The 16,652-nt window shown below is 33.1% G+C and overlaps 1 protein-coding gene and 1 pseudogene across 1 annotated transcript; one reads left to right on the top strand and one right to left on the bottom strand.

Moving 5' to 3' along the window:
* Positions 1-4,334: 4,334 nt before the first annotated feature.
* On the top strand, positions 4,335-5,367 carry LOC110802118 (osmotin-like protein OSML13; annotated as a pseudogene).
* A 6,538-nt stretch (positions 5,368-11,905) lies between these two features.
* On the bottom strand, positions 11,906-15,147 carry LOC110802100 (polygalacturonase inhibitor 2-like). The gene is made up of 2 exons (XM_056833521.1): positions 12,983-15,147; positions 11,906-12,783 (listed from the first exon to the last, which is right to left on the bottom strand). The coding sequence occupies exon 1, from the start codon at positions 15,101-15,103 to the stop codon at positions 13,955-13,957; it is 1,149 nt and encodes a 382-aa protein (XP_056689499.1). The 5' UTR covers positions 15,104-15,147; the 3' UTR covers positions 11,906-12,783; positions 12,983-13,954.
* Between the last annotated feature and the right edge of the window lie 1,505 nt (positions 15,148-16,652).

Raw genomic sequence — 16,652 nt, 5'->3', positions numbered from 1 at the left:
TTTTACCATAAATTTTCCCACCATCCCTTATTTAATCCATTCACATTTCTCCATTCACCCACCAACCTCACTTTTATGATTTTTTATTACTTTAATAAAAATATCTTCTCTCTATTTCATTTCTTTATTAATTTCCTTCATTTATTTATTATTTTCTCTTACACCCAATCATTACTCTTCCACCCAATCATTACAAGATTATATTTTCTTATTTTCCACCTCAAACACCAAATAGGAAGATCATTTAGGAATGGAGGGAGTAGTATATTTCGGTTACTCTTAATCTGAGTACTTTAAAATCTATCGGAAAACCAGCTTTATGCGAAATACGAAATACATGTATTACAATTTTAATACGTAGTTTATTTAATTTGTATACTCCCTCCGTCCTGGAATACTCGACCCGGTTTGACCGGCACAGAGTTTAAGGAACTTGAATTGACTTATTTAATTTAATAGGTAGTAGTTGATAGTGGGGTATTATTTTAATATAGTTAGTGGGCGGTGGGTTAAGAGGTGGGGTTGGGGGAGAGTAGGGGTTGAATTTTTAATTATTTTTTGTATGGAGTAGGGGTAGGTGGGTTAATAGGGGTGGAGTGAGAAATAATATAATATTGTTAGAATATTTCCATTTTTAGAAACAGGTCAAGTATTAAGGGACGGCCCGATAAGGAAAACAGGTCAAGTATTCCGGGACGGAGGGAGTAGTTAAGAACTTGGTGTTGCTGCTTCATACGGTTTGCTGTTTCTTTTCTCTCTCTCTTTTTTTTTTTTTTTTTTTTTTGTGTGTGTGAATTTAAGGTTTTGTAATTATTAAAATTTGGAGTAAGAATTTGGAATGTACAAAAATTACATAGCGTTAAATTTGGAGTCGTTTTCTGGCGAAATTAAAGTTGTATAATGGTTTTCAGGTTTAGGCTCAAAATTTTATTTTGATGTGGATTGCACTAATTACAAAACGTAAGAGGCTGATTTGAATCAATTAAAAGTAGGAGGGCTAGTTTGCACATAGGAACCCTAAACCCTCATCTGAACCTTCCCCTGTTTTCTTCTTCAACCTTGGCTCTCAATGAAAGCATGACGTATGTCTTAAATGTCGTAAAATCTTACAAAATGAACACGATTTACTTGCCCACAACAAATCCAAACATGATAATTGTAAGTACTATTGCAATCGTTGTTGTAATAGATTCCGATATAGCAACTTATACATCGACCATAAATGTGCTCGTAAGCAACCGGTTCAAGAAGAACAACATCAACAAGAACAGCAACAACAATTTCGATCAGATTAGAGTTTTATTAGATTAGGGTTTATGAGATGATTAGTGTTTTTGTTGTGTCGTTATTGAATTAATTTCCCTAATTCTTGTTACGAGGGAAAAGAAAAGTGTAACGACTATTTTGGGTCGGATGAAATACTCCATGAAAAAAACATTAATGTCTTTATTTTTTTTATTTCGTGTAATTGATTACAATTCAAGTTTCTAGCTTTTTTATTTACGAGATTTAAACTATTACTTCATAAAATGGTTTAATATAATTTGTATTTACTCCGTAGTAATTTGTTTCAAATAAATTATTACCCGTAAATGATTTTACAAACTTTTATATAAGGCGGTCTTACACAAAAGACCGCATTAGTGAAACTAATTAGATAAGCAATAAAACCAATTAGTTAAACAATCAAAGTGGTCTTCCCGGTAAGGCGGCCTTACACAAAAATTGTCGAAATGATTTAATGTAAAAAAAAATGTTAATTAACGTATGTGGCTTATGAGTTTTTATCACTAACAAGTTGTTGTTAGTAAACAATGTTAAGAAATGATAAAATTTAACTTCATCAAGTTTTTAGTAAGTTAATTTTGACATAAGGAAAATTAGTTCATTTCTAAATCCCTCGAATCAAACAAAATATAATTAATCACTAATCTAATTAAAGTAATAAATTAATTAAACGATAAGCTAAGCCTAAAATAAGTTGGGAATTGTGAATAACCAACTAAAACTATCAAATTAAAGTTAAACCAAAACTAAATAGGATTAAGGAATGAGCTGAAGCTCCAAGTAATCATGAATTAGGAATAACCCGGATTAAGAAAAGACAACGGGGTGTTAGGTAATGAGAGGTTTGGAGAAAAACAGTTTTAACGTGGATTAGATATTTGATCATTTTAAAAAGTTAAGGGAGTATTTGGTTAGGAAAAGTTTGAAAAAAAAGCTTTGAGATGAAAAATCTAATTTTGAAAAACTCAACATATGAGTTTTTTGCATTAGATGTTTGAAAGAGTTGATGAAACTGACAATTTTGTCCTAATATTGTCTAAAATTACAACTCTTACCAACCTACATTATTCCATGCCAATGTCTTCAATTGTCATTTTGTACATTAAACAACTAAAATATACTTCGTATTTCGCTTAGAAATATTTGTACTAGTTTGACTTTTACGTTTTCTAATGTATAACCTTGACTATTAATATCATTTGAAAGTAGACATTGACACTAATCCAACAACATTGTTTTAAAGTCATCGTGTAAAAGGAGAGTCGATGTTGATATAGAAATAGTGCACAAAGTCAAAATGATGCAACTATTTCTATGTTAATTTACCAAACACTTTATACAAACTGTTAATTGATCAACCAGCTAATAGAAACCGCTAACAGTCCTATCAAGCTCTTCATATTTATCAACACTCTACATACCCCACTAAAGATAAATTGATTTAGCCTTTCTCGAACCCGAGTTGTAACAATCCTACCCCGCTACCACGTCCATCATTGTCCAATTTGAATATTCAAAATATTATTGACATTTTTGTTGCATTAGTTAAATCCAAATGGATTATTGGCTAATTGTCGTTAAATTTGGAGCTTTTCCTCAACACTTCTCACGTATTAGGATTATTGGCATGTAAATTTCGATATTTTCCTTTGAATATTCCTCACTTCCTCTAGTAATCGATGAGTGATGAATGTTATTATCATCTCACTCGATCGTTTAGACGGACGTGATATTTTTGTAGATTGACTAATTAAACAGCAATCAAACATACATGTAGAACCAAGATGGTTCTTAACACTTGTTTACAACCATAATGTTGGATTTAGTGCTTTAAATTAGTGTGTTAGTGATTATTAATTTTAGGATCGTGGATATTGTTATTGGGTAGTAATGAATTGGTGGGTTACACCACATTCTAGAAGTTAGAATGTTTTATGAACCTATAAAAGATCCTTTGATATAACTTAATTAATTTGATTGAATGAAATAGAAGTATTGAGATGAGATGACAACTGATTTAATTTAATTAGTTGTCTAATTTAGTTTTTTTTCATACTACGTATTTGTTTTGGAAAAGATAGGAAGGAATAGTTTAAGCGAAAAGAAGGGTAAAAGACAGAGAAAATCGGAAAATCCATGGTGATGATTTAAAACGTTCAAAATGGGAAATACAATAGAATGATACTGCGAATGTGGTATCAATTTTTTAATATTAAAGTGAATGGTACTATTGGATCGAGACCTTTCATAGGTAAATCAGCCCAACTATACAAGTTAGGCATAAAACTCGAAGGAAGGATAGGGGATCCCTACCTTTACAAACATGATCAAACTCGTGAGTCATGACCTTAGGTAATATGGTGAAACCTTTACCAACTAGTACACAATATACCTATTAGCTACGTACGTAAGCATGATTGTGGGTCGGATCTGGGCGATATTTTTTGCAAAAAAAACGACATAGCCGACCCGACGGGAACACATGCTAAATATAGTAAAATTAGGCTTATACACGATAGCCCATGGGCCTAGACTTGGCTTGGGCACCATTCTTGAAATTTTTGGCCTGGCGTGGACCGACTCGATACTAGTGAACTTGGTGTGGATCAAGCCTGTTCAAGTCCATGACCCTTGGGTTCGGCCTTAACTCCTTAAGTCCAGTCCAGCCCGACCCACGACCATTTTTAAGTATGTGTAGTACCAAGTATGACACGTGGCACTGACAACTCAACAAGAAAAGTTAGTATAAATTTCCTTATTTTCCTTGGGCGGAGAAATTTCTACGGAGTAAAAAAAAGTACCATTTGTGTTTAGAAAAGTACCATTTAATTTTTTTTTTGTCCTTTTTCCTATTTTGTCTTATGTTCTGATATGTATTTGGACACACATATCAGACATGTGTTTTTACTTCCTCGTCAAGAATGTGCCAAATATTTGAAAATTCCTTACTAGGAGTCTAGGAGCATTACGTATTAGCTTTTTCCCCATTACTTACGCAAACAACATCAGATTAGGTGCTTCGAAACTCTATATAAACCAACCTCATTTTCTACCATTTCCACACATCCAATCAACTACGTACGTACCATTGTACCATACATATACCACAATGAGTCCTCTATCTGCTTTCCTTATCACATTTCTAATCTCCTTCATCGTCTTCACCAATGCAACCACAATCACAGTACTCAACAACTGCCCCTACACCGTCTGGGCAGCAGCCGACCCAGGCAGCGGGCAGCAACTAAACCAAGGCAACACCTTACACCTGGGACGTCAACCCACCTCCGGGCACCAGCATGGCCCGTATTTGGGGCCGTACTGGTTGTAACTTCGACGGAAACGGTAACGGAAACTGTGAAACAGGAGGGTGTGGGAAACTTGATTGTGACCCTCGTTTTTGGGGTGAAAAACCAAAAACCGTACTTGAATACACTCTAACTCAAGATCATGACACCATTGATATCCCTCACTTATTGAAGGGTTCAACATCCCTATCTCCTTCACTCCCGCTAGTAATATCGGTGCCATAGAGGGTAAGTGCCGTGATATCCGTTGTACGGCCGATATAAACGGGCAATGCCCGGGTCAGTTTAGGGTCAGTCATGGGTGTAACAATCCTTGTACGGCCGGTGGTGGTTCTTGCGGTCCTAATGGTGACTCACAGTTTTTTAAGAACCAATGCCCTGATGTATACAGTAACCCTCATGATGATCAGACTAGTACTTTTGCTTGTCCTTCTGGAACTAATTATAAGCTCACTTTCTGCCCATGATCGATCACGTTATTCACGTACCGTGTTATATAATATAATATAATATAATATAATATAATCTGTCGGTCAGTCGGTTTTGGATCCTTTAGAGTTCTAAAATAACTCTACAATGTAGAGTTTGAGCAATAAGTTTCTGAAAATGTGCAATAAGTTTATGTCCATGAAATAAATTAGAGCACATGTACGTATAGATAGTACAGATATGCTCTTGAATTTTGAGGTTATTTTGTACTCCAGTACCAAGTAAAAGTTTCATACGGAGTATTGGTTTTGTTTTATATAAATGATTATGACTACTTAGTTTATTACTGCCTCTGTTTCACAAAGTTTTTATCTTACTATTTGCATAAACTCCGGTGTAATGTTTGACCTAAAATATATCCAATTCTGTATGACAAAAATTATAAAAAGTTGATATTTATATAATACATTTTGAGACGAATCTAACAAAATATCTCATGATAATTTTTTATAGACATAATAGTAAGAATTTGTGGTCAAAGTTTTGATTGTTGGACATATTTTCCAAAACGTATATAACTTAATGAAACGGAGGTAGTACTATATTAGTTCATGAGAAATTGGGGTTAATGAGATCAATTCAACTATATATGACCAAGGTTTTACTTATTTATTTTTAGTGTGAATAAGCCACAACTCTCGATGGCAATAATAAATTATAAATGAGGACCGGAGCTGAGATTTGAACCTGAGATCTATCATGCACAGACCTGCCAAGACGGGTCGTACTATGATCAAGGTGTATCATGGGAAAATATGGCTAGTGAGATAGTTTTTTTCCTACCCGAGTTAATGATTTAGTTGGACCAATTAAGCAAGTGGGCAGGGTTTGGGCACCCTGTTTGCCTCAAAGGTAATGAAGCGCCCTACTCCCTCCGTCCCGGAATACTTGACCTGTTTTCCTTATCGGGTCGTCCCTTAATACTTGACCTGTTTCTAAAAATGGAAATATTCTAACAATATTATATTATTTCTCACTCCACCCCTATTAACCCACCTACCCCCTACTCCATACAAAAAAAATCAAAAATTCAACCCCTACTCTCCTCCAACCCCACCTCTTAACCCACCCCCCACTAACTACATTAAAATAATACCCCACTATCAACTACTACCTATTAAATTAAATAAGTCAATTCAAGTCCCTTAAACTTTGTGCCGGTTAAACCGGGTCGAGTATTCCGGGACGGAGGGAGTATATGTGATAGAAATTAGAAACCCTACCCTGTTTCTCATAATTAAATTCAACTTGTATAATTTTAAGTGCACACTAATGATGGTCGATCATTTTTTGTCTCTTTCTTTGTAACGTAAAGAAAAAAAAATACAAAAAGTAAGACCGAAGAAAAGATGAAACACACCGGAGTACGTGGCTGATGCACAGCCAATCATTTCTTTTTATCCCCTCACAGTCAATCTTATAAACCTTGTACTTATTGTCGGTGTAATAATTTCGTGTGAAAACGTTCCTTAAAACAACTTCTTAGAATCATTTCAAGAGACGCTTAATTGACAAGTAGTCAATTGGTGAAACAAACAAACTTATACTCCCTCCGTCCCATAAATCTTCTTATTTGACCAAAAAGATTTTAAGAAAAGTGGAATATAGTACATGAAAAAGTAAAATAAAGTATAAATGATGATTGAGTTGTATGGAAAAGTAGAATAAAGTACATGTAAAAGAGAATATAGTACATGGGAAAAGTGGAATATAGTACATGGTTGGGTTTTCAATTCAATTTTAATTAATATAGTACATGAGAAAGTGGGAACCATAGTAGCAAAAATTAGAAACAGAAAGATAATTTTGGGACGCTCGTTTAAAAAAGCAGGAATATAATTTTGGGACGGAGGGAGTATAATTTTCCAATTTGATGGTTACTCCAGTCAACATAAAGTCGAAGAAAACAAAACCCAACTAATATTACAATACTAAATAAGCAGGATGATGATAGAAGTACACAAGGTGTACAAGAGCATCTTGCACACCACCACTTATAATATGCCACCTCAATTTTAAAAGATTCATCTCTTTTGAAAATTTTAAACTGAAATTTGAAATCTGTTTTGAAAATTTAATTTTGAATTTCAAATTTGTTTTAAGTTTCCAACAATCAACAATTAATAATCTTTAATTCCCCGTAAAAGCAATAAGTGCATTCCCCATAAAAGCAATAAGTGCATTCCCCATAAAGGAAACGAGTAACCATAAAATCATCTAAAATTTTGATCTTTTCATGACTAAAATGATCCCGTAAAATGGTTTTGATCCGCAATTAAAAATTTGGCTATTTATCCTCTTGAGAAGAGTCGAACACGGGTTTACGCAGTTAGAGTAGATGTTGTGACAGCTTAGTAGTGACCATTGTAGCAAGGGGTATCAGCACGTAAGTCATTGCAAACATAAATCTTTTAATCTAATTTTACCGAGTTTGAGAATTCTAAATATGATTTATGTAAAGGTGAAATGATCCTTTATAGTCGTAGATAATATTATAACACATTCATGTGTTCTAGCTATCTTTTCTAATCTTGGTGGTGAGTCATAATTTTATATTATAACTAGAAGTAAATTAAACAACTTACTAAGTAGATGTTTATGAAAAAGTTAGGGGTTACACATCTATTTTACTTGAGTTTATTTTTATTTAAATTTAATTTCTTCAAAAGTTATATAATCTTGTGTAATCTTAGCCAAACTTAGTAATTAAAGGCTAACTATTCGAAGTTTGATTTAAATAAATTCATTTACAACGTACGGAGTTATTATTTTTGGATAACGTTACTATTTTATAGGTTTAGACATACAGCAATAAAAATTTCATTTGGAGATTAGTAAACATTTTCTGGTATCATTAAGTTTTATTGTAAGCCTTTGTGTAATCATAAAAATATGTAGTATATAATTTTTTTAAAATAAATTATACTCCGTATTTTTAACAACCAACTCTTTTTTGATAATGAGGTAAATTAATTATCAAATAGTCCCCATAAAGATAACGATTTACCAAAAAGTCATAGTTAAAGGTGAAAAAAACATTCAATATTAAGTTTGATGTTTTATTGACTAAAATGATCCCATAATTTGGTTTGTCACAATTAAAAATTTGGTTATTTTTTCTCTAGTCAAGAATCAAGCACGGGTTCTCGCAGTTAGATCGAGTAGATGTTATAGCAGTGTAATAGTGACCCCTTTAGCAAGAGGGATCATCACATATGTCATTTCAAACGAAACTTTTAAATATAATTTTACGGAGTTTGAGAATTCCAAATAAGATTTCTTTAAAGGTGATATCATCCTTTTTAATCGTAGATAATAATACAATATTCGGTCCTAATTCAATAAAGGGTTATTGGCAAAAAAAAAAAAATTATATTTTTACTAGAAAGTACTCCGTATGTTTTTTTAATGAAAATTAAATTTTATAAGTATGTATTTAATACGTGAGATCATTTTATGTATTATGAAATCTAAACATTCGCTGCTTATAAAACCTTATCTATATTCTCAAAATCTCAAATATATTATATATTTTCTAGCACAAATGGATGTGCTGTTACCCCTTGCCAAACTGGTTACAACGAAGTTTATATGATCATCTTTACACTGCCCCTAAACCTGCGTTCGATCCTTTATATGTGGATCTTTTTTTTTCTTTGGGCAATTGTTGTTTTATGTTACTATTGTTTTTATGGTTTCTTTTTAGTATTTACCGAATCATAATAAACAATACTTCATTTCTTTATGTATTGAATCTTTTTATGGGATCATTTGTGAGTTTATTCATAAATTTTATCCAATTTTGTTTATCTTTTCATCCAGTTATATGGCAGTAACGATATGCTATTTCGACAATATATGATGTGGGCTGTAATGACAGATGCGTGCAACGAATAATCTTTTGCATATCAGAAACTCTTTGATGTAGTTTAAGCTTCAGATATTATGAATAATATAATGGTTTTTCAAAAAATATATTTGTTGTAAACAATGAAGTTTAGACTTTGAGTTTAATTATCATGTGTAGCTTCATCAGTTTTTTTTTGTTATGTCTTGAAAAAAAATGCATGTACTCATATGATTCGTCTATGGATAATGAAAGAAAATGCATGTACTGATACTCATATCTTTAAACTTAAAAAATCATAGTTAAAGGTGAAGAAAAACATCAACATTTTGATCTTTTCATGACCAAAATGATCCCATAAAAATGGTTTGTCACAATTAAAAATTTGTTTTATTTGCTCTTGACAAGAATCGAACACTGGCACACACGGTTAGAGTATATGTTATATCAGTATAGTAGTGACCATTGTAGCAAGGGGTATCAGCACGTAAGTCATTGCAAACAAATTTTTTTTTGTCTAATTTTACCGAGGTTGAGAATTCTGAATGTGATTTTTTAAAAAGGTGAAATGATCCTTTTAATCATAGATAAAGTTATAATACATTGTGTTTTTCAATTTTGGTGGTGGGTCGTCATTTTGCGTTATAACAAGAAGCAAACAACTTAGATGTTTATGAAAATGTTAGAAATTACGTATCTGCTTTACTTGAGTTTGGTTTTATTTAAATTTAATTTCTTCAAAAGTTAAATGATCTCGTGTAAACGTAGTCAAACTTAGTTAGTTATTTAAATCTAGCTCTTTGAAGTTATTGAAATACAAAACAATTGTTAATACTTAAATAAAATTATTTGTGGGCTCTTGTTAGGAAATGAACAGGGGTGCATAATTAAATTACTATATGTTAAAACAACATAGCAGTGACCATTGTGATAAGGGGTATCAACACATCAATCTTTGGAAATTAAATTGTTTTAATCTAATTTTGTTGAGTTTGAGATTTTTTTTTTAATTATGATTCTTTTAAAGGTGAAATAATCTTTTATAAGGGTAGTCAAAGTTAATACAATGTGTTGCGCTAGCGTACTTTTCCAATCTTGGTGGTGGCAACATTATTTTGTATTATCAAAGATATGAACAATTTAGGTTATTATAAAAATGTTAGGAGTTACATATCTATTTTAGTTGAGTTTGATTTTATTTAAAATTTAATTTCTTTAAATGTAAAATGATCTCGAATAATGGTAATCAAGGTTAATTAAAAAAAAACAAAAAAAAACAACATGTAACCTAACTTTTCAAAGTTACACCTAAACAATCTATCTACAACATACAAAGTCATTTTTCAAAATATTATACAAGTCCAAACATACGGTAAAAACAAATCTTTTTTTGGAGATCGTGAGCTATTTTCTGGTATCGTTATGTTTTATTATAAGCTCTTGCGTGACCATAAAAATATGTAATATTTAATATAAGAAAAAACCAATCTTATATCACCAATAAACCCCTTTTTATATTGAGGACGATAAATTATCTGATAGTTCCCATAAGAGCATCGAGTTGCCAAAATATCCATGTTAAGGTTGAAAAAAAAATGTATATCCAATATTTTGATTTTTGTATGACTAAAATATGATCCCATAAAATGGTTTTTTACACTTTAAATAAATTATTTTTGGGCTCTTGTTAGGAATCGAACACAGGTGCGTGCACTTAGAGTATACTCCCTCCGTCCCTTAATACTTGCACCGCTTTCCTTTTCGGGCCGTCTCTTAATACTTGCACCGTTTCTATAAATAGAAATTTTAACCAATATTATATTATTTCTCACACTTACTTACTAACCCACCTACACCCATACTCCCTACAAAAAATCATTTAAAAATTCAAACCCCCACTCACCACTCCCCACCCATTACACATTTCACACTAACTATATTAAAATAAAATACCCCACTATCAACTAACACGTATTAAATTAATAAGTCAATTCAAGTGTAAACTCCACACCGGTCAAACCGGTGCGAGTATTAAGGGACGGAGGAAGTATATTAAAGCAGTGTAGCAGTGACATTGCGACAAGGGGGTATCAGCACATCAATCCTTAGAAAGAAAATTCTTTTATTCTACTTTAGTTGAGTTTGAAATTTTTATGTCATGATTTCTTTAAAAGTGAAATGATCCTCTATAGTAGCAGTGAAATTAAATAGAGTTTTGTTGCAGCTAACTTTTTCAATTTGGTGGTGGCAAAGTTATTTGTATTATAAACGATGTGAACGATTTAGGTTATTAAAAAAATGTTAGGAGTTATACATCTATTTCAGTTGAGTTTGATTTTATTTAAAGGTAAAATGACACCCCCGCTAAACTAGTTACTTGATCATCCTACCACTAAGGTTATTGTTCGATCCTCCAACAGTGGACTAATCTCACGCGGGAGTTTGCATGGGTACCTCGATGGGAAGCATCCCACCTAGTTGAGATTTTTACCATTCCCAAGGCTCGAACCCGAGACCTTGGTATCCTATATGATCATAGTCAAAGTTAATTAAAATATTTTTTTATCTTGATGGCGGATCTTAATTTTGTTTTATAAAAGATTTAAATAACTTAGATTATTAACTCGCCAATAAAAATATTAAAATGATCCCATAAAACCATAATTAAAGTTAAAAACTGAAATGATCTCATAAAACCAAAATTAAACTTAAAAACCCAAGCACTTGAATTTTCATCATATGCTAGGTGATTAGTCTAATGATGTGGTTTTGAGGGGGGGAAAATCAAAGCCCTCAGAGGCCGAAAAAAGTAAAAAAATATATTGATATATTTTTATTTCTTAAATTTTTATTGATACATAAATAATTACACATAGATAAACGATTCATTTCTTATTAAAAGTACATTTATGATACAAATGAGATTAAAAAAAAAATAATTCTCAAATTAAATTTCACTTGTACTATACAAGGCTTAAAAGTAAAGCCCACAAAACCAAATAAAAAACGTAAACTAAAGAAGAAGTCAACTCTGATCAACAGTTGACCCGGATGCCCAAAAACACTCCATTACAAAGTACGAGCGTGAAGTTTCAGCAGCCAAAAGAACCCTTCCCCACCGGACCAACATCAATGGCAGCTAACAGATATCAGTAGGCAACACCTGAGAAGACTCTTGCCGAGTTGTCGGTGCCTAAGCTCTACTGTTTGAACCTCCCAAGGAGTAAAAATATCAAACGACGCATCACGGCCCTCGGAACCAACAACAACCTAACCAACACCTACACTCAATTTAACTGCTACCACCACCATCCACCACATCAGAAACAATATACGAAGTACTTGACTATACAACAATTCATGATGCCTCTACTTACATAAATAAATAAAGGTTGCAATACACTTGACGATATCAATGAAGGGAGGTCAAAGCATTTTTAAATAGTTGCGCTAGTGTATCAGGTTGAGTGACCTAGACATTCCAAAAATACAAACAAGCTTGAATGTCATCAGGAAAATTGAGGAAAAAGGTTATGAAACATAAACATCTGCTGGCGATATTCTATACTTCAACACAAAACTTGACATCATTGTTTGCCAATACAACTCAAGTATTATGTCTCAGAAACACATTCTAAAGTCTTAGGTAACTATTAATCAATATCAAACCTTCACTAAATGTGCCCTGTAGAGAACGATCGCCACAAAACCCTCTCCAAGAAACCTCAAACTGATGAGCTGAATTTGGGGTGCTGATATTTTTAGCAGCTTTTGCCCTGGCTCGAGATACAGCTCGAGAAGCGAGCTCTTGTACTGATAACCCAAGTTCTGTATTCTCACTTTATCGTTCTTCTGTCCAAATGACGAACACTAAGCTAAAATTGATCATGAAGGACCTAAAAAAGCAATAGTTGTAGAGTTTGTGGAAAATACTCCATGTACAATCATGAAGTTGAATTTCACATTTCTTACATAGTTAGACTAGAAGGAATATTTCAACCAAATAAAACGTGAATGGCAAAGATGTATTAACTCAATAACGAGAACATACCATTTACTTTTTGCCTGTTTCTATCTCCATTTGTCTTGCTTTTGATCATTGTATCTCCAGAATCGAACGTTTTGTTCAACCGTTGATCATCCAGAAAAATTAACTAAGTGTCCTTCTGACAATACCAATGAGTAAGGGAGCGTTCAAAGCAACTCCAAATGCAAATTCCATAACCCAAAATCGGATCCAAAACCAAAAACGATAGTAATAGTTGAACAACCGAAATAAAATTAAAGACATTTTCATTGAACCATTTTGTCGAACACCTTGTGTGCAGTTACAATCCTCATCACCTTCGATGCAAACAAAATATTACGGAGAATACAAACTCACCCATCAATGAAAATCTTAAGTGTACACCGAAAATAGTAATTTGTCGCCTGAAAATTTTGTTTTAATCAATTATAACAAAAACAAAACATGGAAAATATGGAGGAGAATTTTGGGGTTTTAATATGTGTTAATTTTCACTGTTTATCAATGGAGGAAAGGGGAAATTGAGGGAGAGTCAAAATAATTGCTGTAGCCCGTAGATGATGATGAAATAGAATGGTAACTATTTTTTTTTTGGATTAATAGTTTACCTTCAAATGTTTCTTTGATTGACAATGGTAGAGATGAATGGAGATGAAAGAAAATGAAATCCATTACAATTTCACTTGGCGCTCAAACAACGGCGCAATTTTCTGAAAATAGTCCCGCCCACTTCCAAAGAAGGCGCAATTCTGTGAAAAAAATCCCGCTCAAATCTCAGTTTTCAGAATCAGTTTTCCCTCTCAATTTTTTGTAGGTTTTGGGAGGTGTCAAAAAATGAGTGGTGGTGTGCAAGATGCTCTTGCACACCATGTGTATCCCTAGCCTTTTCCAAATAAGCATTACATCCACGTACAATTGCAAACTCAAAGAAAAAAACAAACTAAAGATCACAAGAAAGCCTTAAATCGTTTGACAACTTTCACAAATAATGCATGGTTACTTGCAACCAGGAAATGGGCCACCACAAAGGCATTTATTGTGGGCAAATATGATAGGGTCAACCCGTTTGTAACGACGACCATTTGGAATCGGGCCACAAAGTTGATTATAACTCACATCAACAGAATCCGTCGAAAATAGGCTGAATCGTTTAGGGAGAGATCCATATATCATATTGTGGCTTATATTCATGGTTGATAAGCTTGGGGCCAAGTCAACTTTTGTAAAGTCAAACTTTAAAAGATTGTTTGCAACCTCTAGAATCATGACGTTTTTGTTAGCCTTTTCAAACAAAAACGAGGCATCCCCCGTTAATTTGTTTTGACTAAGGCGGATAAAATTTAAATTACCGCGCCCTAACGACTTTGGGATTGGGCCGCTTAATTGGTTCCCGGCAAGCCCAATTGATGAGATGTTGGGCAAGAAGCCCAATGATGGTGGGATTGGGCCTGACAGGGAGTTGTAATTGAGTTCTAGTATTTTTATACTCTTGAGTTTTTGGGCTATAAAATCTGGTATGTTGCCAGACAATTTATTTGAGCTTAGAGAAAGGATTTCAATATTGGTTAGTTGGGCTAAGGCCACAGGAATTGGGCCTGTGAGTAGATTGGAAGAGATGTCGAGATAAACCAAGCTCTTGAGCAGGCCTAGAAAATTAGGGATCGGCCCAGTAAACTTGTTGGAATAGAGGTAAAGTAGGTTCAAGTTCGTGAGCTGGCCCAGAAACTCAGGGATTGGGCCAGTGACGTTGGTTCCAATGATGCTAAAATCAGTAAGTTTAGTGAGTTTACCGATGTACGACGGTATTGGGCCAGATAAATTGGGAATACCATCAAAGTAGAGACTGGTCAAGGCCGGAAGTCGGTCCAAAAACGGCGGTATTGGGCCGTGGATATCTAAGGCCTGGTTGATTGCGAACCTGATGACGTGGCCTTGACTGTTGCATTGAATTCCGGTCCACCCGGCACAGTCAGTGTTGGGGTCCCACGAAAGCGAGGAAGGGTTGCCCAAGTGGTTTTTGATACGGAGGAGTACCTTTTTATCGTGGGGATGGCATAGATCGGTTATAGGTTGGGAGTAAGAGAGGTCTACAAACAAGGCGAGGACCAAAAGGAGTGAAACTATAATAAGGTGGGCTTGAGCCATTCTGAGTTGATGCAAATGAAATGAGCAAGATGAACTTCATTAAATACAAATATTTTGTTGTTTATAATAAAACATTGTACACGTATCTACATTTCCCACTTGCAATAGAATAACAAAGAAAACACATGTGCCAATTATGTATTTAAACTTACTTTATGTCATTATGTCTTTGGAATATAGATAATATTAATGGAGCGTTATTATTGTCTCGTGGGGTTCCATACTTTAACAGTTTCACGTGATTATTTATTTAATATTATCACCTTTTAGATTTAATAAGTTAAAATTGCCGGATCATTCCAAAAAAGGAAAATAAATAAATTGTAATGGTAACATTAATTGTGGATCATGTATAAAAGAAACTTAACCACTTGATTGTAATTTATTTTGACGTGTTTATTATAATTTTTATGAAAAAAATATTAAATTAGGGTCTTAAGTATAAGTTGTGCTTGAATAATATGATTTTAAGTCGCGGTTCTCTTTTAAAATATAAGTTACTTTGATTCAAAAAAAATGGTTACTATATCCAAGAAATTGGTGTTTAATGTGTTATATTCACTATATGACAAATAAAGGTCAATATCACACTATGTATGTAAAAGACGTGTAAGAGTAAATTGTTGCCTTTAGATCGACAATAATATTATTGTGGGATCAGATTATTATTGTAGAAGTCGACTTATTTAACTATCAAAGCTAGTTTGGTAAATTAGCTTGCCGTTGAAATACAAACTAGCTAGCTAAAAAGCTAATTAGTTTTAAATCTTAGGTGACATAACAAGTTAGTTTGACAATTAGCTTGCCATTGGAATTTCTCTTAGAAAACGTTAAAAAATATATATTTTTTAAGAAAAAATATCTCAAAAACAAAAGGACTATAATCTACAACTTTATACTAAAACCCACATCAAGAATGACACATGTCAATTATGGGAGCAAAATTTCCCCACCAAAAAACCCATCCTTAAAAAATATATTATATATCTACTTTATTTTATTTTATTTTAACTTTCTATCCTATTTTGTAGATTGTACTTTTTTGTATGAAAAAAAGGTTGAATTACATAATACGACAATAAAAATATCTATCACGTATTAATTTAGCCAAATAGTTTATCAACAATGGAATATACTACGTATATTTTAGCATATTAAGTATATGAATATATAATAGGATAAATATTGCATATGAAGTATTACGAAGTATACGATTAAATGAATATGTTTAACATTTATTAATTATGTATTTATTTAGGGCGACAAATATTTAAGTTAAAAGTTTCATTAAAAAAAGTCAAATAATAATTATAGAATGTTTGTGCTTATACAAAATCTAATCTAGTACTACGTGTATCGGTGTATTTTTATTTGGGTGTACCACCCGATTCACCCTCGGGGCTAATTCGTATTCGGGGCAAGTTTTGAGTGGATAGGTTTAAGTTCCCTCTTAATTATTGTTGCAAGGGATCGAACACAGGGTCCTCCCTACCAAGTTCAGCTCTAATCACCATTAAATCAACAGGCAATTGATACGTATATCGGTATA

The sequence above is a fragment of the Spinacia oleracea genome, chromosome 6 (assembly GCF_020520425.1).
Source record: "Spinacia oleracea cultivar Varoflay chromosome 6, BTI_SOV_V1, whole genome shotgun sequence".
Taxonomy (NCBI): Eukaryota; Viridiplantae; Streptophyta; class Magnoliopsida; order Caryophyllales; family Amaranthaceae; genus Spinacia; species Spinacia oleracea.
The sequence above is the reverse complement of the archived record's forward strand: the minus strand, read 5'-3'. Positions and strand labels throughout refer to the sequence as shown.

Coding starts and splice junctions, on each gene's coding strand:
- LOC110802100 (XM_056833521.1), bottom strand. CDS start 15,103: ATGGCTCAAGCCCACCTTATTATAGTTTCACTCCTTTTGGTCCTCGCC.